Source organism: Pan troglodytes, chromosome 9 (assembly GCF_028858775.2).
Source record: "Pan troglodytes isolate AG18354 chromosome 9, NHGRI_mPanTro3-v2.0_pri, whole genome shotgun sequence".
Classification (NCBI taxonomy): domain Eukaryota; kingdom Metazoa; phylum Chordata; class Mammalia; order Primates; family Hominidae; genus Pan; species Pan troglodytes.
In genome coordinates this window covers 39,421,831-39,440,915 of record NC_072407.2, presented here as the reverse complement: position 1 = coordinate 39,440,915, position 19,085 = coordinate 39,421,831, and the positions used below count along the sequence as shown (strand labels likewise).

Genomic DNA, 19,085 nt, shown 5'->3' with positions numbered 1-19,085 from the left:
TATAGTCTTTTTTCCTTTTAGATAAGGTTTATTACATGGCCAATTATAGAATACTCCCACTTCTTGACAGCATCCAATCCAGAACAAAGCCCCACTTTGAAACCTAAGATCACTTAACAGAAACTCAAATCCTGTAAGTCCTTTCTAACACACTCTTGATGAGACACCCCTTGGTTCGCCATGATGTGCATCCTACCTCATTGCAAGGAGCAAAAAAATCCCACTTGTTCAATTACAGGTATGTTTCTAGTGGTCTTTGGCTGGAAGGCATTGACTATATATATAATATATACGTATATATAATATATATGTATATTACAATTATAATGGCTTGACTTATGACTTTTTGACTTTATGATAGTATGAAAGCAATATGCATTCAGCACAATCGTACTTCAAGTGCCAATACAACCATTGTTTTTCACTTTCAGTACCATGTTCAATAAAGCACATGAGATACCTATTTAATAGTTTATTATGAAATAGGCTGTTAGATTATTTTGTCCACCTGTAGGCTAATGTAAGTATTCTGAGCACATTTAAGATAGGCTAGGCTAAGCTATGATGTTAAGCAGGTTAAGTATGTTAAATGCATTATTGACTTATGATGTTTTCAAATTAGGATGAGTTTATTGGGATGGAACCCCATTGTAAGCTGAGGAGCATCTCTGTATGTATATAAGCATCTTTCCTAATCATACAGATTTTACTTAAATTTTAAGTATCACATAAATTTTATCATATGGTACACAAACTTTAAGTAAAATCTATATGATTTAAACAAGACTTACTTTCCTTGGGAGTGATCAGGTTTATACACTAAATGGACTTTTCATGAGTAACTGGGTAGTCAACTCACTCTGTATTTTCTTACGTAAACTCCAACAGGAATTGAGAGGAAGGGGCAATTCAAGTAGGACAGTTAACTTTTCATTCACAGGTAGTTAGAATTTCAATCAAGTCATTGGCATGATGGACAGGAAGGAAGGAAGATATTATAAGTAAGGAGAGAGTTTGGAAAATACGTAAGATTAAACACGGAGTTAGGGATGGGATTTCTCCATGTTGGTCAGGCTGGTTGTGAACTCCCAACCTTAGGTGATCTACCCACCTCAGCCTCCCAAAGTGCTGGGATTACAGGTGTGAGCCACTGCTCCCAGCCCCAGCCTTTTTTTTTTTTTTTTTTTTTTAGTATTTTAGTAGAGACGGGGTTTCACTGCATTGGCCAGGCTGGTCTCAAACTCCTGAGCTCAGGCAATCTGCCTGCCTTGGCCTCCCAAAGTGCTAGGATTACAGGCGTGAGCCACCATGCCTGGCCTGAATTTGGGTTTTTATGTTGTCCTAACTTGGACATGAATGAAGACCTTGAGTCTCATTGCATTGACACAACTGCATGTTGTTCTAACAGAGAATTATTTTAAGTGATATCAGATGAGTTAAAAGAAGAAAGCTGACAGCTAATGGATGAGCCAAAGGAGTAAGACACATACCTTTACTCCTGCCTTATTTTTTCTCCTTCTTTAGTATCCTATGAAAATTTTGAGTGAAATACTTTGGATCCCTAGCGCTTGGGGAAGTTTATCTTTTCAGGGCTGTTGGAAAGAACATTTTGGAGTAGCTTGGTAGCAAGTTGTGGTCTCTCCTTGCTTTTCTTGGCAGCAGGACTTGCTTTCCCTGGCAGAGCTCTGCCCGGATGTGCTGTTGAGGCCCAGCATTTTAAGAAGACTGTCTCAATGGCTGAGTTTTTTAGGGCTCACTTCACGTTTGTATTCCAATTCACTGAGTGTTTATCCAGAGGCTTGGAAGAGGTTTGATGGAGAGCTTTGTCAACAAAGAAAAAAAAAGTCAGTAGATAAAATTAGAGAATAGCTTTCTCAGGTGAGGAATACATTCAAGACTGAATTCTTGGAGAAAAACGAACCACTGTTATGTTCCTGAACTTATGGTTTCTAGGAAAAAGTAATTCCACACAAGAGAGAAGGAAAGAATGATCTTTCTTAGTGCTTAAATATGTGCAATTCAGGAAAAGTTGTTTATTTTCCATTGAAAGGGGAACAGGGTGTTACAAATGAAGCTGTGTCCAGGTACTAATAAAATGAAACCTCAGAGTGAACTGGGATAACTTCCAATTCACTGCAGTTATGCAAAGGCATAATTTAGTCCTTTAGTCTTTGATTAAAAAAAACCAACAACTCTGAATCTGTAATCTCAATTTAAAACTAAATTACCTGGTTGCTATCTCTCTCTTTCTCTTATTAAGGAAAATCACTTTATAAGAAAAATACTTTTGGGATGTGATACACAGCCTTTTTCAGAATGACCAAGGAATTTCATAAAGAAGCGAACAGAGAAAATAGAACAAGAATAACATTGCTGGATTTTCTGAGGTCATCAGATTCTGGCTTGGGTCCTTGATTCAGTCCTTTATCCAAATCACTTAGCATTTAATCACAGTGAGCTGCTGTTCAGCAAAGAAATCCCCCCAAAGATAAAAAAAATCTCTCCATTCTTTTCTTCCTCATGAGGCTGTCACTACTGAATGTTGTAATGTCCCAGCAGAACAAAGGGAAGGGGAAGATGGAGGCATTACTGGCAATCATTGCCAAGGTTAAGAGAAACTAGGGGTAGAAATTAAAATAGCAGTAATCACTCTCAAAGAGTATTTCCACTTCATACAGGATCAAGCAGCTAAAAAAAGAGACAGTTGCTCTAATTCAAAATGTTATGGTTTTTATGGTGGGCATAAAGAATTTGCACTACCCCTGACATTTAGCCTCAAGTCATCTTGTAGAAGAAATGCTGATGGAGGGAATGGTATACTGAGAACTCACAATACATCTTTTTCCATTGTCTCCTTTCTTCATCTATACTAAACAAATGGGATGAATTCACACTCTTTCCGTTAGAATTCATCAGGCAGTAAGCGTAGCTATCCACCGTTTCAGCCTTCCCGAGCCCTCTACCTAATGAGATGATTTCTGCCTGCAGAATGGATTATATTTAGACAAAGCTCTCAGTCTGAATTGAGATTTCTGTGAAGTAATATCTTTTTTCTCATCAGCTAAGAGAGTGAGGTAAAAATAGAACTCCCTGACTTCTCTTTTGCTAATGTGTGTTAACGAGAAGAGTGAATGAACTCAGCTTGTATCTTACAGCTCCAAACACCCTTAAGATGGATGATTCCCTTGAGTCTCTATTCAGTGACCACCACCAGACTGACAGGGCTACAGGCTGGCTCATCTGTAGCTGTACTGTGTTGTCGAAACCAAAGCATTACCACTGATCTTTTGGGTGATGAGAGTGCCAGCAGCTAGGAAGCTGACATCATAAAGATGATAACAGCTCAGTGTGCCAGGAACTGTGCTAAGTGCTTTATGTGACATAGCCTCATTCAGTTCTCATATGAGCCCAGTGGATGGGGTCACTACTATACCCACTGATGCTCAGAGGGTTAAGTAACTTACTCAAGGTCACTCAAAATGGAAAGAAAGAATGATGAACTCAATTTGAATCTCACTGCTCCAAACATGGTCAAGATGGATGGTTCCCAGGTCGGTCTAATTCGGAAGACTGTTATAACTTCTGTGGCCACATTAGCATTCTTAGTTCAAAGTCCTGGTGGTGCCACTGTGAACATTCTCCTCCTGCTACTTATTGCTCTAAACCCACTTATCTTTCTGAAATCTTTTCATTTCCAATTTAGTTTCAGGATTCTCCAGTTTCTCTCTTTCATGCTCTTGGCTTCAGAACTAACACTGTCAGAGAATAGTATCTTTCCTCTGAAATTGGAACACTATATAATAATTTTCATTCATGTTTTTCATTCATCTTAAAATAGCTCATATTTTTTAAAACTAGCAAACTCGTATTAGTTGTCATATGAAGGAGCCCTTACTGTGTCCTCTGTTTTACTTAATTAAAAAAAACATTAAGGTATCTAGTCTTATAGTTAATGATTGGGTCAAAGTGTTAAAGACAGATCCAGACACACAGCTTATACTTCCTTGGTTATTTAGGGAGGCAGAGGACATTGTATTCACACAGTGTATTCACACTACACGCCAGGACCTGTGATATCTGCTTTATATATATAATTTTTGAAGCTACAAGAATTATTTCCATTTTGCAGAGGAGGGAGTTTAGGCTCAAAGAGATCAGGTGACCCACTCAATGTCACTTGTGGAGAAACTGGGATTTGAATACAGGCCTGCTCAACTCCAAAGCCTAGATTTACTTTACCAAGAACAGCTGTGTGGAAAGTCTGTAAGGACAAATCTGTTCCCAGAGTGGTTCTGACTTTGCAAAGAACCACAAATATGAATGCCCCACCTAACGAGCTGATGGTGGATAGTTTTCTCATTACTAAGTTTTGGAAAGCATCAATAATCTTAAAAAGCAAAGCAGATGAAACAGTAATTGCACTTGGGGGGAAAAGTCAAATTCATATTTCTCAGACATTACTAAATGACAGCGACTTTTGAGTGGCTAACCCTTGGGTCACTTGGCTGTGATTTCTCTCTCTAGGTTACTTTCTTCTGATAAACTTTGAACATTGAAACATTTCTCCTTTATTGTCATCATGAGGGGGAATGGTTTATTCAGCAGCCTTTCATGGGAAAGCAATGTAGGACTCTTTTTTTTCTTTTCTATATTAGGAGTTCCCTCCCACCCAACCTCCCTTATGTGGAGCTGCAATGACCAATCTGAAGCATTCTGCAGGAGAGCCAAGACAGGGGATGAATCCCTTACAAGAGCCCAATATAAGGGAATCTTTGTCTCTTCTTTGGTCCAACTAAGCTCCTACAATAATTGCCAAAGAATGCTGAGAATTGTAGCATTTAGGACTGAAAAATTTGAGGCCATATTGTGACTTCTCCCATAGTATAAATATACCTTCTTCTCATTTCTAGTAAATAGTCTGACCAAGTCTATTTATCTGCTGGAAAACCCCACAGTAGAGCGGTCCCACATGTTATGGGGGCTACCTGTTCCAATAAGTATAACATCCTCACTCCAAGTTGCATAGCAGAGAGGTTAAAAAGCAAGATTCTGCAGGAAGACTGCTTAAACTCAAACCCTGGCTTCATCCATTAGCCCTGTACAGCCATTCTTCACCCTTCTCCATCCTCTGTTTCTCAGGGAGGTTGGACTGCAAGGACTGCATGTGAATTGTTTCAGTGGACTCTCCTGCCCTCCAGCTTCCGTCTGGCTTTGGCCAGTATAGAGCCCTGGAAGGAAAAGAAGGACTGGAGGAAAGTGGGCATTGGGGTATTTATTCCCAGACCCCCTTCCAGCAGGCTGCTATGGCCACAGTCTCAGCTCCTGTCAAGTGGCCTTCTGCATGCAGAACTCTCCTCTGGGTCCTGGTACTCTCCTTTTGGCTTAGGATGGGCAATTGTTCCCTACTGTTAGTAGCCCAGGGAGTCTGCCCTATCCCTTAGAGTTTTCCTACCCCCTCCCACACCCTTCTAAATGACTCCTGTATTAAACTTATCACAATTTACTTAATTTAAATATGCCATCTTTTTTTTTTTTAAGCTGGGACTCTGACAAATACAACCACTGACTGTATAACCTTGGGCAAATTCCTTAATTCCTCTTGGTCTCAGTTTTCTCCTCTGTAAAATGGTGGTTTAACAACATTTTCTGCAGAAGGTCATCTTAAGAATCAAAGTACAATATATAAGGTGCAGTACATTATGCATATAGGAATTACTAAGGAAATGCTAAGCTCATACAACTACCACAAAGTTCTAGCTCACACACCTTAACATGAGCATAAGCTCACACACCTTAACTCAACTATAGTAACTCACTTCTGGGAACTTGGGTTAAGTTTTCAGTCAAGAATCAATAAGGTAAAAAAGAAAAAACCCTTATAATCAAAATTCATTTTTAAAAATCCCTTACATCGCCTATCAGAATATGGTACAGTTGATTTTCTTGTATCCAGTCCTGCAGAGTAGTTCTTATTGACATTGAAGTTCGAGAACCCATCAGCTAGACTTAAGAAAGGTAAATCTATATGTAAATGTCAGTCTTCTGCTTTTGCCATGACTATGGGGTCCCTAGAGGAGACTGAGAGATGCCAGCAAATTCCAAAGTGTTCCTGCAGCTTGTGGGGTCGGCCTTGTTCTGTTCTTCCAAGGTTCTGTCAACTTTTTGCCAGCTAAGAGACTTGTAGTTTGCCGTGCAGATTAAAAGGAGACCCTGGGGTCACACGGTAGGTAGGGAGGCTAGATTCTCAAGACAGCTCAGCTGTAAATTACACTGGGTGAATGCTGCTGTTCCCATGTGTCTAGGATGGTTCTCTATTGAGCATGAAAAAGATGTAAGCATTTCCCACACATTCTATTTAATCATCACAACAACCCTGATGATGATCATTATTATCTTCTCCAGTTTGGGGATGAGGAAGCTAAGATCCTGTGCCCAGAATAAGGTAACACAGAGTCTAATACTTGGCGGGGATAGTATTTAAGGCAGGATTGTCTGACCCAGAGCTGAGTTTTTATTCGGCGTGGTCACATGGTTGTACAGTAGCTAACCCCTAATGCTCTGTGAGTGCACAACATAAGAAGAAAACTCTATGTTTTTGTAGCTGCTCACATTGGTTACCTAGAATAACATACAAGTGTTCGTTTGCCTGGAAAGTTTTTTATTCCCTGTATTTAAAGGCAAGAGGATCAGTCCTGTATTCTAGCAATTTCTTTCTGAAGGCTAAATGTACCATGCTCCAACTACTTCTTGGGGCCCTGTTTCCAGACCCTTCTCTATGTTGTTGAACCACTTCTAGTCCAGCACTTCCCAACTCTGGCTGCGCAGTGGACTCAATCACCTGGGGAAGTCCTTTAAAAATGCCCAAGTCAGCCCCCGCCTAACCCCCAAGATGCATGGACCAGAAATCTCTGAAAGGTGGCCTGAGTATTACTATTTTCTAAAAGGCTCTCTCAGACCATTTTAATGGGCACCCAGTGTTGAAAATAACTGCTCCAGTTTGTTAAAAAATAATTGGTGTGAATATTGGCAAAAGCCCTCTGGCACAAAGAAAGAGAACCAGTTTCTTCTAGCTAATATTTGTTAGCCAGAATTATCTGTGGCATAGTCCATGTGACTTAATAGACCTGGTCTTCCAGGGCAGCTGAATGCAAATGTTTCTCAAGCGTAGAATGGGATGTCAGGGCTTACAGAGAAAGTGGGAAACTGGAATGATGACTCCATCTAATTCGGCCATGCTGGATGATTCACCTGGATTCTCTCATGTCCTGAGCATTGAAAACATAATGAAGAGTTTTTAAATTGAATGTTTAAAAGAGTGAAAACAACTCCATCCCTTTTTCTGTTTCCTTTTACCTTGTATTTATGTACCACCAGGTACCTTGCTCTTGGCAGTGAGCGTGAATGAATGGCACAGCTCAGCCCCTGAAGCCTGTGTGCAGAGATTGAGGGATTGTGATGGAGTATTTCATTCATGCTCATGTTAAGGGGGGTGCTAATAGCAGAGTAGTGCTCCTGCGATTATTAATATCTAGGTCTGGGACAGATTGCGATGGCTTCTTTTCCAGTTGCCACCTCAGCAGAAAGGGAAATAAAAAACCTTAACTTGTAAAGTTAGACAATTAGACTGTAAAGTTTGTATATGTGACAACTTCAGATACAAAGTCACACACTTACCCTTGACGGGGCATAAGAGGAGAGTGTCAAACATAATACCAAAGTGAAAGAAGGTAGCTCTTCATCTACAAATTATTTTTAAACACATTTACCAGGTTAAACAATAACTAATTTTTCGGAAGAGGAGAGTACCCAAATTCAAATGCCCTAAGACGAAGAGATGCTTATGGCATTTTTTTTTTAAAAATAAAGAAAATGCAAAGTTAGAGTGGTTCTGAAGGAACCTAGGATGAATAAGGTACAGACATGATTATTCTAATGGTGCAGACAGGATTGAGAGAGAAGAGGGGAGGGGAGAGATGGAGAAAGGCATGGATGGAGGATGACGTTTGGATTCAGATTTTGGAAAGGAGAGTAAAGGAAGGAGGTAAGCAGAGATTTATTTTTTAAATTTTATTAATGTGTTTTCCCCTCTTTTTCTTGTTATTTTTCTCATCTGTCTATTCATACTTGGATATTTTGTCCAATAAACTATCTTCTAAGGACTCTGAGAATGCACTGAATATTTTTGGAGGGTTTACTGGGTGCCAGACGCCACTTTAGGAGTTTTACATATCCTCTCCATTTCATTTAGTTCTCTTAGCACAGAGAAGTGGGAGAAGATAGTCCCATTTTACAGGTGGGATGAAGAGAGAGATGGAGGAATTTGCCTCAGGTTACTCAGCTAGAAGGTGGTGAAGAACTCAAGCCTTCGGATATCAGCGCCTGGCATTTAACTACCAATCGGTCCTGCTGGGACTCCGGCTCCTCTGGCACCATCCCCGGGACCTGCTCAGAGAGTTTGCACGTGGCCGGTCGCGTTCCATCGTCTAACAAGGTCCAGCACAGCGCAAATCCGAAGATCGTCTACCCCGGGGAAAAAGAGAGTCTGTTTAATTCTCCTGTGGCCCTCCAAGTGAGTTCTTTTGGGTTCCATTGCCTAGACGAGGAAAGTGAGGCTTTGCCTGCTCTGCGCTCACAGGGTCGGCAAGTAGTGGGACCCTAGGTTCCTGCAGTATTCCAGAGATAATCAAAGCTGCACAGGTCTCGTCATTTTTATGCAAAGGCGTCCGGAAGGCTCGAACTCTCCCTTGCACAAGCCCATCTGTCTCTGTGCGCCGCCCCCGGGACACGGAAGCAGGCGGCGAGCAGCGCCGAGTGGGTGGAGAACCGTACCCCGCCACTCACCCCTCGGCCAACTCTCCGCGCCTTCTCAGCCGGCACCCACGAGGCCGACCTCTCTCGGCCTAAAAAAAAAAAAAAAAAAAAAAAATCCCGGCCTCCCCTGCACCCCGCCCGCCGCCCCCAGGGAGCTGCATTAATATTAATCTCGCTGAATAATTGAAGGCCAGAGATTTATTCGAGCTTCGGCGGGGGAGGGAGCGCAGCTGGGCCGCGTTTAGGCTGCACCACCCGCGTGTTTCAGCCGCTCGACTCCGCTGGACCTGGGACCCCCAGACGTGGGAGGATGGGGTGGGTGTGCCCGCCTGTGAGTTTGGGGGTGAGTGTGAGCTGAAGCGGGTGCTCCGGGGAGTGAGGAGGGAGCGCCAGGGGCTGCTCCAGGGAGGCGGAGACGGAGGGGCATCCCGGGTCTCCGCGCGGTCGCCTGCGCTTCACCCCGCACGGGGTGACCCGGGGCCACGCGGGCTTCAGGGGAAACAATAGCTACTCCTTAGATCCTGGGCTCCTGCCACCGGCTGCCCAAGCCTTCCCGGACGAGCGGCGGGGCCTCTTTTCTTATTTGGCTAATTTATGGCGAGAGGCTGGGGGGAGGGATGGCAGAGGAGGGACCGCGACTGGAGATGGGGGCGGGGGGCGGCGGTTAAAGGAGTTGCCCGAGGCGGCGGCGCGGGTGATGTCAGCTCTCGACGAAAATAGAGAGGGATCGCCTGCAAATCCCCAGCTCCGGCGGGGCTAAACCTTGCAATCCCTCCCCGGCCGGCGCCGAGCCAGGGCGCAGCGGCCTCCACCGCCTCCCCCGGCGCGCACACACCCGCACACGCGCACGCACGCTCACCGTCCTCTGCCACCACTCTCTGCTCCCGCCACTCGCCGCGCCCGCGAGCCCCGCAGCAAAGCACAGGTGGCAGCGGCTGCAGGGGCGCATCGCCGGCGTGCGCCCTCCTGCAGCCCTGGGCGCATCGCTCTCTCGGGGAAGCCACCCTCGGAGCCCCCGGAGCTCCCCGCCAAGCGCCATCCCCGCGGGCGGAGGGGAGCGCGGGTCGCGCGCCGTGGAGAGCCGGGACGCGGATTAGCGCCCGCAGGAGCCTCCTGCGCCCGTTGAGGCGCTAAAGGGCTTACCCCGGAGGCGGGTGGAAGGGCGGGCAGAGGCTCCTCTTAAATACCGCTCCCGGCCGCACTTCGCGCTCACCCCGGCGTCCGCTTTCTCCCTCGCCCACAGCTGCCGGATAGTGCTGAAGAGGAGGGGGCGTTCCCCAGACCATGGCATCTACGGAAGGGTGAGGGGATTTTTATCTGTACCCGCGGGAAAGCGGGGTCACGCGCGGGGTGGTGGCGCCCCTATCCGGGATGCGGATAGAGAGGCGTCGGCGGCGGGCCTCGGAGGTGGTGGCGGAGCCGTAGCTTGGCTGGGGATGGGATGGTGGGGAGGGGATTGATTTTCTTTCCTGGAGATTGCTGCTTAATCCTTTGAAAATGCGAGAGGTGGAGGGTTGTTTTATTTTGATAAAAAGGGTAAGGTGCGCTGGGGGCCTGAGAGTGTGAGGAAGAAATCCTCTTGAGGTTACTTTTGGGATTTCAAAACAATAGGGGATTGGGCATAGTGTGAGCAGACACCGGGGTAGCAGCGCCTGGAGCGCGGCGCCCCAGGCCCGAGGCGGGCTTGCAGGTGGTGCCGGCCCGGAATGAATGAGCCAAGACCGGGCCCTGGGGCGGGGCAAGGACCAGCGCGCGCGGCCTTGAACGCCAGGTTTGCAGAGTCGCCATGGAGATGCTGGGCCCGCTCCGATCGGTCCTTGTCCCTGGAAGGCGGAATCTCCCTGGCTAGCTCTAAGGAAGGGTGGAAGAGATTTGGGTGCTTCCCGGGAGGCGGGAAAACGTGTGGTTTGGGACAAGGGCAGGAGTCGCCAGACTCCAGCGGGCAGGGATAGCATTGGCTTCCCTATTCAGCCCGAGGATCTGGAGTCGTGTCCTGCCTCCCAAGATTCCAGTTGGCATGGGGAAAGCTCCCTCGCAGTGATAACTAAAGACAATTGTCTTTAGCAAGAGACAGAAGGGGCTGCAGGGGCAAAAGGATTCTTTGAATACTCACACATCAAAGGAAAGGTCCACAAACAGAGTCCTTGGACCAGTATCTCCCAGAAAACTTTTTGGGCTTCGTAGAACCTGAGTGGCAATGAAAAGAATGGGCAGCTCAGCCCTTTGGTTAATTCCCAAAATTGCAGTTACTCACTTGCAAGCGATCACAAAATCCATGTTATGTGAAAAGCAAATATCAGGGGCTTCTCTGGGCTCAAGTGGTGGTGTTGGCATTTTCCAGTTTCTCCTAAGAAATTTTACCAACTCTGCAGGCTTGTTTTAGGGGAATGGATCTCTAAACAGGCTGAAGAGCTGGTATCCAAAGCCAGATCTCTAGACTGCAATCTCCAATAGAAGGAAAATATTTCTAAAACTGTCTCTCTGTCCAGGAGAAGGAATTCATTCATTTTCTGTCCCCCAGAGTCCTTCCAAAGGCATCTGGCATCTTGTCATTGCATGAAATTTTGTCTCTCCCTTTGCCCTATTTTGCAGTTTAGACTTTTTTGATTATTATTTCTCCAAAAAGATGTTTCAGGAAGACACCTGTGTACAAGGAGGGTGGTACCTTGTGCTAAAACAGATCTCTAGAAATAGATACTAGGAGCCCATATGGATCAAGATCAGTGTCTTACCATGTTTAGTTAAAAAGGCTTTTATATTAGAAAAGATATGAAAGAATTTCTGGTTGCCTTCATGGACCTTCTAGACTTATCCTTGCTTGTAAAAGCTAGGGTGGAAAACATCTGTGAAAAAGATGGATGATATTAGTCTTCCAAATCCTGCATCCAGCTCACTCCCTATTTTGATGGCCAGATAGAGAAGGAGAGGTTACGACAACAACCCCAAACTAAGTATGTTTATTTCACCTTTGTCCTAAATGAAAGCTGTCAAATGATGTGACATTCAATGTAGAGCCAAAGTGATTTTCAGCATTTTAGAAAGATTCCCATCCAATTAATCCCATCTTTCTGCACTGTTTATGGTTAAGAAAAGATTCATCAGAGGAACTTATATTTAAGAGATGAAAGAATTGAAAAAAGTTGAACGGCTGGGAAACAAATATAGGATCTATGACCCATTATTATTTAACAGCAGTAACTGATGAGCAGGTGACATTCTCAGAAGCCCTGGTCTTTCCTTTCTTCTTCTCTTCTTTTCTTCCAGGAGCATTTACTGAGCACTTGTTGAGTGGAACTCACATGTGAGGAACTCCGAGTTGGGGGGATACAGAAATAGTCTGGGATTTGCCTTTTAGAAGTCTAGCTCCATCCAGTCAAGGATTTTTATTAGTAAATTGTTCACGTGGACTCATGAGATCTCTTGCAACTTCTAACATCTTTGGTTAATGTGCCTTGTAAAGAAAAATTTACTAAGACTCCTCAGGCTGTCTCCTTTGTTAGCTTTTGCCCTCTAACAATATTGAAATTGTTTCCTTGAAACATACATTACTGAGAAGGAAGCAAAAATAGCAATATAGTTATATGCTTTCAATTTATATGTTTTCAGTTCAACTCTGTTTGATCCAGAATGTTTGGGGAATAGGATAATATGGGAAACTGACCATTCTGGTTCACATTTATTTGGTGATGTAATTATCAGCCGCAGAACATGTTAACTACCAATTTCTAAAGAATTATTAGAAGCAATAATGACATCTTATGTTTGTTTAACACTTCACTTTCAAAGCTCATTCGTGTACCTCATCACATTTGATTCTTCCAGTAACTCTGTGAAGTAGGCAGTCCAACAAAAATAGACTTTAAGGATAAAATTATATATAGGGAATACCATCTTTTCAGAAAGATTCCAAGACTTGGCAAAGCTTTGGGGTTATCATCTGAAAATGATGTGTGCTGGGCATGGCTGGTGCAGATTACTGGCTTTCTCTCAAACTTTTGGCATACCTATCCTGCAAATTGCCTTTTAGGATATTCTCTTTGTAACCTGTGCATTGATCTTTGCCTGTACAGAGCATATGCCACCACAGTCTGGTTTTTTGAGGGCTTTGGTTATTTGGAATTGAGATTATTAGCATCCAGTTTCTATAAAAATCAATAGTGGACTCTTTGGTAGTTCCCAGGCTCTGAGAGGTATTTTCCTGCAAAGCAAGGTCTAATTTAATAGTTGAGCATTCTTTTTTTCTGAGTCTCCTGTCATGGCTAGAATTACGGAGATGGCTTTTAGGTCCCTGACCCAAATTGGAAAGAGATTATAAGTAGTTGGTGGCAGCCAGGCTAGTGTTCATTACTGACTGGGTCACAGTGGAGTGTCCAGATGCTGAAGAGGCAGGCATTTTAGAAATATCTTCTTGGAGGTTGGGGGTGGCTAAGTCACTCTGTATGTCAGAGACCCACGGCAATCTGTCTTCTGATCAGCTCCCAGGAGCCAAGGGGTCAGGGCGAAAGCCAGCCATGAGGGCTTGGGCTTCAGTTTGACTTAAAGAGCAAGGGAAACAGAAAACTGCTGACAGTGGAAAAACTCTGGCAAGGGAGACCCCTTGAATTTATTATTTCAAGCAAATAAAAGCAAACCATAACCATTGTCCTCTCGCTTCTCCCCTTGGGAATGAATTTGAGGTCAGCAGGAGGAAGAGCCTACAGCGTGGACTTATTGGAAAGTGAGTGAAGGATATGGGGCTTATGGTCTAGAGGGGTTTGCAGGTTGCATGCCTCAGGCTTGGCTGGAATTTTCATTTCTCATTTTCAATAATATAGAAATCAGCCTCCTTGGGGAAAATAGATATTAGTAGAGCTATGAGAAAACCATTTCATGTTTACTAAGACAGTCGCTTGTGAATAATTGAAAGCTTAATTCTCAGGAAATAATTTCTAAATCCAGATGAAACTTGTGAGGCAGAAACTCCATGTTATTAAAAACCAAAAGACAAATCTGTTCATCAGTATCAATGGCCACTTCTTTTCCTCTCCCATGCAACACAATTAGGTGTTTTGTGTCTCCTTTGGCTTTGGCTTTAAAGGATGTGTCAGACAAGGAAAAGTCCTTAAGCGATGATGCTTCAGCTGCAAAAAACGAGCAATATATTTAACAGCTAAGTGTGAGATTTCTGGGTCAGTGTGCCATAAATCCTACAGTTCCAGAATTGCAAAGCTTTTTCATGATTTGAAGCTCAACACAGAGTGATTTCAATGTAAATCCTCCCCTCCCTGCCCTCCTCCATGGCTGTGTCACACAATGCCCTGATGTCTGGTTTCCCCCCTTTTAAAGGCAAACTGAATTGTTTCTCATATTGAATTTTTCTCCCATTGGACTGGCTTGCCTCTTGGCATGAGCTGAATCTATTCTTCATTTCAGTCGCCTGCTACAATTATTTTAATCTACTAAAACACTGATAGTATTAAATCTTCTAGGAATAGTAGGCAGAAGCATTATTCTGAAGATAAAATTTTAGTTTTGCTTGCATTTAAAGAACTTGTCTTCGCAGTCTGAAGAAACATCTAACAAACACCAGACACTGCCTTGCTTGCAGCTTTTGATTTCATGCCCTTAACAGCTTGTTGGGGGCCAGGCAGGATGCTTCATAGAAAGGGTTTTAGAATCCAGATTATGGCAAATCTCTTTATTTACCACGATCATGAGCTTGCTCTCTCCTCCCTCTGCCCGCCCCTCACCCTGCAACTCTCCAAGTGCCAACTCCTTGGAACGAATTAATTAAAGGAATGTTTAAAAATATCTCTTTGCTCCATCTTCAAGTGCTCCATCATTGACTGGAGGCAGATGGGCCACATATTTGTCGGTAGAATAGAAAAGGACTAGCATCTCATTATAAATCTGTCTGGTTGGCTTTAAATGATGTCAGAAAAGACAATGGGCCCGCAGTATTAAAGGAGAATGAAAGGAAGATCTTTAAAATTTTAAAAAGAAGACCCATTTTCTTAGTGCTTTGGTTTTGCTTTTAAAAAGTATTGTTTCTCAATGATGTTGATATTTATTTATTTTTCATTCATGTATTTAATGTCTCACTTAGATAAACAGATATGACCACTGTTGGCTGAACTGCTGTTTGGTGTTTTTGGCAATCTCGACAGTTGCTTTAGAGTATGGACTCACTGAGCAAGAATTGTCCTTTGAAAATGGAATGAAGGGAATGAACTCGATTTGATGGCTAGACTTGATCTGTGTCAATCCTGGTCTCTAGGATAGATGATGGCAATGTTAAAGACCTTGAATGATGTTTGGGGTCAAGGAGGGAGATGCTGTCCCCATGCCCCCCTCTATATTAGAGGCTTCACTTAAATCACTGAGAGTACTTTCTTCTCTTACGTTTGGTCAGGAGGGCCATCTGTCACTTGCTGCTTGTAATCTGGCACAGGACTTTCTGTCATGTGGTTCTGCCATCCCAAGTTCCCAGCCACTGTGCTGTCAGGATCACAGAGCTGGTGACGAAGTTGGAAGTGAATCTGAGACCTGTCTGCCTCCCGCTTTGCCTTTTTCCCAGCACTGGACATGAGGTACTGGGTGCCTGTGGACTGTATGTGGCCCATGGGTATATTCTTATAGGCTCACAGAGGATTTTGAACATGTTTTAATTGTTCACCTATACTTACTTTTACCTTAAAAAAAATCCTGATTCTGGCTTCTCTTAAAAATTGGGAGATCTGATGACAAAGAACCTTCCCTTTTATCTTGGTACCATTTATTGAGTGATTATATCCCAGTTGGCTTTAAACAGTTTAATGTGTATCAATTTATTTAATCCCCACAACAATATGATGCAGCAGGAGTGACTCTTAGCCTCATTTTACAGGTATAGAAACTGAGGCACAGAAAGAGTAGGTGAATTGCCCAAGATTTTACAGCCAGTGAGTGGCAAAGCTAGGCCTTCAAACCAAGCATCCTGGCTCTGGGATCCATGCCTGTAGTTACTAGGCCATACCTCTTAGTCCAGCAGGGCAGGGGTTAACTGGGGCTGAGGAATGGCCCATCTCTTGAGATAGGGCATATGCCTTTCAGGTTGGGCACAGTCTGTTCTGAGACTACTTTTCTCATGTTACCTGCCTGACCCCTTACCTCTCCATGGAAGTTATTGAGAGATTGAAAGCATGCGTACCATTCTCTTGGTATATACCATCGCCTAGTGGTTTTGGATTTGAAGAATTATTCAAAATCTCATTTCTATGTAAAAAAAAAGATCATTCAAGCTACCTTTCCCCCCACCCCCCAAAGCACTTCTTGTTATTTTCTTTAACTTTGGTCTGGGTTGTACATAATGGAGAGGTCTTTTGTAATTATTGGTTTGGTAGTCAGGAAGCCAATAGCATTGTCTGGTCTAGAGGCAGTGCCTTGAAAGAGCCCAGGGCATGACCACATGGGTCCCAACCTTTGGGATATTGAATTGAGCCTTGGGTATGTGCTTTGTAGTGGCAAATGTAGCTGAGCTTATAGCAGCCCCTGGAATTTATTTTTTCTTTTGCAGCCTTCAGGTGTGGCTGTTTAGGGTTGCGACTTAACTTACGCTCTTTACTGAAACAGCGACTGGTCTTGTCCCTCTAGGAGTGGGGCTGATATTTATTTCATAGCAGATGCAAACAGTGATGAGCTAAGGATGCCTTTTGAATTGAGGAAGAAATCTTTCAGAGGCGTATTTCTGTGTGTTTTAAAGAGTGGGACAGTTTGCTCATCACCCAACAGATGGCAGTAAATGTCAGCACTTTGTCCACACTGGTGGTCTGACTCCCTTTGGAAGCCCTTCAATCCTTAGGGAATCCCAATTCCCATGGCATTTCATTCTCTTTTGATTATAAAAGCTTTCTCCACCAAGTATAGAATTTGGTAAGAGTGAGGCAATTGACATATATCTACAGTGTTCCATATCACCATAAACAAATATTAATAGGATCAGCCAAGCTTATGTGGCTATATATGTATGACTTCATTTCATCCTTGAAAATCCCCTAGGGAATATTATCTCATTTTAGAGATGAAAAAACTGGAACTTAGAGAAGTTTTGATTTTATGCTGTTACTGAGTTTTTAGTTTTTTTTTTTTGTCATCTAATTGTACTGTGTTTTGTATTATCCATATTTTGCAATTAATCCACATTTCCTTAAAATTTCATGGATCCTTCCTTTGCTTTTTATTTTTGTTTTGTTTTTCTTTTTTGCTCCAGTAAGTGTCTTCAATAATTTCATTCAAAGAAAGCAAGATAACCTAGTGTCTCTGAAGAAAAAATAATGTAAGAATCTTAAATTCTTAAAGAATCTTAAAGAATTTAAGAGGCAATGCCTTAAGAAGGACAGCAACTATTACAGAAAGAAGTTATTCTTTGAGTGGAGTTGTGACATTCAAAAGAAAATGTCACCATAAAAAAGTAAGAATAAGTTTAGTTAATTGAAAATGATTGTCAGACCTATTTGTAGATGTCAAACAAGATAATTTCAAATGGAAGAAGTAGTAGTACATGAAGGGAGATAGGTAAAAGAAAACAGAGAAAAGAAGAAAATCACTCTTCTCTCTTAGATATCATGGAAAGCTAACTGCTGCAGATTGTGTTTAATCTAAATCTTTACTTAAAAGGACAGTTGGGCTGGGCATAGTGGTGTGCACCTGTAGTCCTAGCTATTCAGGAGGCTGAGGTGAGAGGATCTCTTGAGCGTGGGAGTTGGGGGCTGCAGTGAGCTAGCTATAACAATGCCTGTGAATAACCACTGCACTCCAACCTGGGCAACATAGCAAGATCCTGTCTCTAAAAAAATTAATTAAGAAAGAACAGTTGGAATCTGATAGATTTCTTAGGAAAGTGGATGGACATCAACATGAACAAAACCCAATTAAACAAACTTGTTCAAGAGTGAAATGGATGGTTATCAACCAACAACACACATCTCAGGCATTCTAAAGTGGCTGATGGTACCTGGGGAATTGGTTCAGCTATCATTTTTTCTATTTATATGCAACATATGGTCTAGAAAAGGTGTGAAGAATAAATATTGGGCTAATTTCTAAGAATAGATTAGAGAGTAATGGAATTATAGACTGAATCTATTTTCCCAGGATTTTTCTGGAACTCAATCCCATCAATCAGCAGATATTTATAAAATCATCATAGAATCTTAGCATTTGAAGGATTATTGATTTTTAGGTCATAATTAATTGCTAACATTTCAAATGTAGAACTCATTATCTATTAGTCTGAGAGCATTGAACTTTAGATTCTTTTCACAGGTATTGATACACTGGGGTTGAGGTGTCATTGGTTGGTCCCAGGAAGCAGATTCTGAGATGGAGACTTGTGTGCATGGAATTTATTGGGAGGAGCTTTCAGCATAAATCCTCTTGAAGGAATGAGGGAAGCCAGGGTAGGCAGAGGGAGAGGTTGAAACAGTCGCACCAAAGCCTGCCCACCCACAAGGAGCTCTGGAACAGGGATGGCCCTTCAGAATGATCCTGAATTGAGGAAAGAGATTTGGCCTTTCTACCCCTGCATTAACCAGCCATTGAATGGGGCTGTGCTGGAACGGGACATGGCCCTCGGTACAGGGCAAGGCTTGGGGTTGGGGGGAATATAGTTAAGAGCTGTCACTTATCAACGTGCCCAGCAGCTGGGCAAATGAATCATTCAGTCCTGAATGTGGGGGGAAAGGGATCTGGGTAGCATGTCACAGCATCCACCACTGTTTCCAAATTCAAATGTTAGAAAGATAATAAAATAAAGAGTCTGGTTGCTTGTGATCAGAATATCCAGGCGTCCACAAAGCTATCATCTGTAATAAAATGCTATATCTTGCTGGTCAAGTGATACAAAATTTCAGGTAGTCAGGAGGAATAACATTAAGTGATCTATTGTTCAGCATGGTGACTATAGTTGACAGCAATTGACTGTGTACTTGAGAATTGGGAGAACAGTAGATTTTAAGTATTCTCACCACCAAAAAATGATAAGTATGTAAAATAATGGATACATTAATTAGCTTGATTTATTTTATTCCACAGTGTATGTGTATATCAAAGCATCATGTTGTATACCACAAATACGTACTATTTTTATTTGTTAGAAATAAATAAGGAACTAAATAAAGCTCTATCTTAAAAAATAAAAACCTCAAATATTACAAAATGGCATACAGTAAAAAAGTAAAAGACTATCTCCGGCCCCAATCCTGTTCTCCAGAGATAGTCATTTTTTTTGTCTGCCCTTTAAGACAGGGAAAGTGGAT

At 42.8% G+C, this 19,085-nt stretch overlaps 1 protein-coding gene across 5 annotated transcripts in view; it reads left to right on the top strand.

Annotated features, from left to right (window-relative positions):
• Window positions 1-8,461: 8,461 nt before the first annotated feature.
• SLC1A2 (solute carrier family 1 member 2) overlaps window positions 8,462-19,085 on the top strand; it is a 168,788-nt gene continuing 158,164 nt past the window's right edge. The window contains exon 1 of one of the 5 annotated variants that reach the window (XM_054662207.2): window positions 8,462-8,569. Coding sequence is in view for 2 of the 5 variants with exons in the window: in XM_003312982.6 (XP_003313030.1) it covers window positions 10,096-10,112 (17 nt within the window). In the remaining 3 variants the exon portion in view is untranslated. Of the gene's footprint in view, window positions 8,570-9,035; window positions 9,155-9,499; window positions 10,113-19,085 lie in introns of those variants that run through there. The other 4 variants (XM_009460230.4, XM_009460231.5, XM_054662204.2 and 1 more) reach the window with 4 other exon arrangements.